This window comes from Arachis ipaensis, chromosome B04 (genome assembly GCF_000816755.2).
Source record: "Arachis ipaensis cultivar K30076 chromosome B04, Araip1.1, whole genome shotgun sequence".
NCBI lineage: Eukaryota > Viridiplantae > Streptophyta > Magnoliopsida > Fabales > Fabaceae > Arachis > Arachis ipaensis.
In genome coordinates this window covers 7,387,836-7,392,837 of record NC_029788.2, presented here as the reverse complement: position 1 = coordinate 7,392,837, position 5,002 = coordinate 7,387,836, and the positions used below count along the sequence as shown (strand labels likewise).

The 5,002-nt window shown below is 37.6% G+C and overlaps 1 protein-coding gene across 8 annotated transcripts; it reads right to left on the bottom strand.

Annotated features, from left to right (window-relative positions):
• On the bottom strand, nt 513–4,596 carry LOC107637552. Of its 8 annotated transcripts, XM_021120628.1 has the most exons (5): nt 4,153–4,588; nt 3,829–3,961; nt 3,661–3,754; nt 3,408–3,475; nt 2,848–3,292 (listed from the first exon to the last, which is right to left on the bottom strand). In XM_021120628.1, exons 1-5 carry the CDS (start codon nt 4,154–4,156, stop codon nt 3,184–3,186), a joined length of 408 nt encoding a protein of 135 aa, XP_020976287.1. In that variant the 5' UTR covers nt 4,157–4,588; the 3' UTR covers nt 2,848–3,183. The 8 variants fall into 8 exon arrangements, 5 of the variants coding, with proteins under 5 accessions (XP_020976284.1, XP_020976288.1, XP_020976285.1 ...); XR_002360590.1 differs by lacking the exons at nt 2,848–3,292; nt 4,153–4,588 and adding an exon at nt 513–908 and having other exon boundaries at nt 3,408–3,514; XM_021120625.1 differs by lacking the exons at nt 2,848–3,292; nt 3,829–3,961 and adding an exon at nt 513–908 and having other exon boundaries at nt 3,408–3,557; nt 4,008–4,596.

Genomic DNA, 5,002 nt, shown 5'->3' with positions numbered 1-5,002 from the left:
CGCCCGACCCGAAATATCTTCTGCCTCTCCTTCGTCATTCTCTAGCCCACAATCTCCACGCCGCTTGGATCTTTCCTTGTTGATCGTCTCCGGCAAAGCCATACGTCTACCCGAAACAACACTCCTTCTTATCAACGGTGATCGAAACCCCTTCCGGCGATGACACTATGCAGATCGTCATCCTCGAAACCAAATGAGTCGCGATAGATGCGCCATTCAGAGAGTCAACTTCGCATTGTGATTCCGCAGGAGAAAGCTTCCTACAACTCTATTGACGGTCAGTGACAAAAACGTAAACATCAAATCGTTTCTTGTATGCATCAAACGACGTCCACGACGCTTCTCCCTCCTTCCTAGCCCACCTCCATCATCTCTGATTTAGCGTTAAATAGAATCACTAACTGCTATTAATTTAGGTGTTAAAACATCATAAACTAATTCTACATAAACCCAAATAATTTTCGAATGTAACAAAAATAACCAGCTACAAAGTAAATTTTGCAAACTAACCCTTCTGACACAAGATGTCCACTAGCCAATCAAAGGAGGGAAGTGTAACACCCTAACTATCAAAATATCACGCTTCCGGCTGCGCCACTCTGATAGCTTGGGTATTACGACCACTCTTACAATATTTAAATACTAAAGTATGAGCCTGTTTAAAACTTAAATCGTGTCACTACCCAAAAGACTTTCTAAAGATATCATACATCCACACAAATATGAATACTTACAAAGGATACATATGTATATAGATATATTAATAGCTTTACAAGCATTACATAATCAAATCCCTATCCCTCTTATAAAAAAACTCGTAAAGATAAAGGCGAGGGCTATTAACTAAAACAATAACATCGAGTCAACAAAACGCAATAAAGCTCTTCATAAGCCTCGTCACCCATCTCCTGAAAAGATAAAGCTGTAGAGGGTGAGAACCTAACCACACGGTCGCACCACGGAGTTTTAGAATTGTCATAAGAAGATATTTAATAAGAAAACTATTTTCAAGCTCAGTGATTATCATTGTCTTATGAATCCTTTTAAAAAAAACCAATAGCTAATCATTCAAAACCTTTTCAATGAAACAATGTTTAACCTTTCAAAAATCCAAAATCTTTCTGTTCTTATAAGAAAATCTCAATCAGAAACCAACCACGCAATCAATCAACACAAACATCAATTCAGCACCAAAGTTCATTCTCAGATGTAGCACACCAGGACAAACACAGGCAAGACGGACAAGGAAAGTACAGGTTTAGATAGTAGTTACAGCAAATAGTTCAGGTAGCAGTTAAGAACAGTTCAACAATTAGGCAAACCAAAACAAGTTCAAACCCAAGCAAAGCATACAAATGCATATGATGCATGCCTGTCCTATGGCTGATGAGCCTCTTCTGTCGGTTATCCAGCCAACTAACAAGTCTGAAAATACTTAGACTGTCTCTCGACGTGCATCTCCAAGAGTCTATGCATAGCTTTTTCTCAAATAATCAATATTGCTCAATGGGGGGTTACATTCCTAGGAATTTATATAGTTCCCGGTCACACTTACGTTGTAGGGTCAATAGAGTATCGAGTTTTCTACCTGGTACGCGTGGTGGCAAGCCACAGCACTTTATCCAAGGAACCTCGTATCTCAGATAATTCAAATCCATAAGCTATATAAATAATTCAAAGATCATATCTCAACATTCTCAATCCATATCTCAACATCATCATCATTCATCAATCCAAATCTCATTTCCAAATCCATTCAAAAACCATATTTCAAAGAAAATCCTCATCATCCTTCTTTCCATTCCATTCATTAACAATCCCAATTCAAAACATAATTCTTTCTTTGATAAATAAATCAATCTTAAAACTTATAATGTTTAAAAACAAATCTTTTTAATTAATTGCTTCAAATGAAACTTCCAATTTTATAAAATTTCGGCAGCATCTCCTCTAAAACTCAGACTCTGCCACCATTTTCGGGTCCCATCCAGACATTCCTCAAACTCCAAACTCAACTCAGTCACTTTCCGAAATTCAACCAATTCTAGTATCAAATATTTTCAAACCAGACCAATTCCAATAATAAATCTCTTTTTAAAATCAAACCAGCTCAAGTATTAAATCTTTTATAAGATCAGACCTACTCAGAATCAAACCACTTTAACTCCAAACTAAGGTAACCACTTTTCATAATAATCAAGTAAATAACTTTTCAAACTCATTTCTTATCAACAACCGTATATCACTCAAGCAATCAAACAACCACATCTACAAGACAAACATAATCACAGAAATATATTTTTTGCATCAATATCTATTTATAACAACTCTATAATATGAAATAAATTTTAAGAAAAATCCCTAGCTCAACTATTCGCAATCCACATAATTAAATGCCTTGAATCCCTTTTCCCCCAGCTCATCACAGTGGCAACCACAACCGCAGTTCCAAATCACTTTTGCAGCAACCATAGTTACTCTAATCGTAATAAGAAATAACCGAAACTCAATCAAATAGCAAATAACATTGCAAAATCCTTAATAAACTATAACGAATCGCTAACAGGGAGAGTTCCAAAACAAGAAAAACTCACCGAATCAAGAGGGAAATAAAAGTTGGAGCTGTTGCAAATCCAACGGCCATCACCGGCAAGAACGGGACCTAACAGAAATAATGGAAAGTGAAGGTGATGCAGAATAGCTATGGTGGTTAATCCAATCAGCACCGAGAGCGGCGTCAATAATTCCAACAACAGTGACCATGGTTACAACAAAATAGAGAATTCAAACTCAATGGAATCAAAAACAGAAATGAATATTTCCCAATTTCAATGACTTTCCAAAATTCAACCAATTCCAATATCAAATTATTTTCAAATCAAACAAATTCCAATAATAAATCCCTTTTTAAAATCAAACCAGCTCAAGTATTAAATCTTTTATAAGATCAGACCTACTCAGAATCAAACCACTTTAACTCCAAACTAAGGTAACCACTTTTCATAATAATCAAGTAAATAACTTTTCAAACTCATTTCTTATCAACAACCGTATATCACTCAAGCAATCAAACAACCACATCTACAAGACAAACATAATCACAGAAATATATTTTTTGCATCAATATCTATTTATAACAACTCTATAATATGAAATAAATTTTAAGAAAAATCCCTAGCTCAACTATTCGCAATCCACATAATTAAATGCCTTGAATCCCTTTTCCCCCAGCTCATCACAGTGGCAACCACAACCGCAGTTCCAAATCACTTTTGCAGCAACCATAGTTACTCTAATCGTAATAAGAAATAACCGAAACTCAATCAAATAGCAAATAACATTGCAAAATCCTTAATAAACTATAACGAATCGCTAACAGGGAGAGTTCCAAAACAAGAAAAACTCACCGAATCAAGAGGGAAATAAAAGTTGGAGCTGTTGCAAATCCAACGGCCATCACCGGCAAGAACGGGACCTAACAGAAATAATGGAAAGTGAAGGTGATGCAGAATAGCTATGGTGGTTAATCCAATCAGCACCGAGAGCGGCGTCAATAATTCCAACAACAGTGACCATGGTTACAACAAAATAGAGAATTCAAACTCAATGGAATCAAAAACAGAAATGAATTCAATGGAACTAAAAACAGAGACCACTTACGATAAAAGAACAAAGCAGCAGCAATAGGAGAGGCAGCCCCTTCTCTCCAGTCCATGATTTCGGTGACCAGAGGCACGGCCTTCTTCGACGGTGACTAAAACCAACATGCAGAGACAATAAGGTTTTCAGAATCTCAAACGAAGGTAAACCAAACTCAAAAACCCTTACCGATGGTGAATGTCAGTGGCGGCAGCGGAGTTTTTCGGCGGCAGAGGCGCGGCGGTGGTTGAGCATGGGTCTCCCCTCTCTCTCCTCTGCTCCTGAGCTCTCTCTCTCTCTCTCTCTCTCTCTCTCTCTCTCTCTCTCTCTCTCTCCTTCCCTCTTCAACCAAACTCAAAAACCCTTACCGATGGTGAATCTCAGTGGCGGCAGCGGAGCTTCTCAGCGGCAGAGTCGCGGCGGTGGCTGAGCACGGGTCTCCCCTTTCTCTTCTCGGCTCCCGAGCTCTCTCTCTCTCTCTCTCTCTCTCTCTCTCTCTCTCTCTTTCACTCTTCATGAACGGCAACGGCGCGGGCTGGAGGTGACAGCGCGAACGGCGGCAACAGAACTGGAACCTCCTGCGATGCAACGGCGGCGAGTCCAGTCACGGCGTCATCCCTTCCTCTTCTCCCTGTCACTCTATTTCTCCTCCTCTTGTGCATGACGATGACACAAATGCGACGGCAAAGACGACACTGAGCGTGGTGCAGCAGCGAGCGGGACACGGTCCTGAGCAGCGCAGCAGTAGTGCGGCGGTGACTCCTCTCCGGCGCTCTCTTCCTTCTTCTCTGATTTTCCCCTTCCCCGTTGCCCTTTTTCTTTCCTTCGTTTCTTTCTTTCTTTCTCTCTTTTTTTTTCTGAAGGGATGGAGCTGTGTTTGAGTTAGGGAGTGGCGGTGGTTAGGTTAGATGAGTGGTGGTGGTTAGGTTAGATTAGGAGGGGGTTATAGTTTTATTTGATTAAAATTAGGGTTTTATTTGGGAATTTAGAATTAGGATAAAATTCATATGAGTAATATAACAATTTTATAAAATTAAGAGTAATAGGATAATTGAAAACCTGTTTTAATCCAACACTAATATTTATTAAAAATACTATTTAATTATCAATTTACAAATTATTCTCAAATAAGTAATTCTAATTTGATAACTATAGATAATATAATTAATTTTCTTTATTCATAAAAATTAAAATATTAATTTCTAAAATCACAATTATTTAAATCAAATCATGTAAATTCTTATTATTTTACGATTCCTAAACTTTATAATTTAAATATGAAAATGATCCAATAATTATAAAATTAGATAAAATTTCTAATTTAATTATCAAAACTTGATTTAGTTAGCTTTAATAAAATAAT

Coding starts and splice junctions, on each gene's coding strand:
- LOC107637552 (XM_021120625.1), bottom strand. CDS start 4,156: ATGAAGAGTGAAAGAGAGAGAGAGAGAGAGAGAGAGAGAGAGAGAGAG. Junction 3,755..4,007: donor GCCACTGAGATTCACCATCG/GTAAGGGTTTTT, acceptor TGTTGGTTTTAG/TCACCGTCGAAGAAGGCCGT. Junction 909..3,407: donor TTTATTTCCCTCTTGATTCG/GTGAGTTTTTCT, acceptor TTATCTTTTCAG/GAGATGGGTGACGAGGCTTA.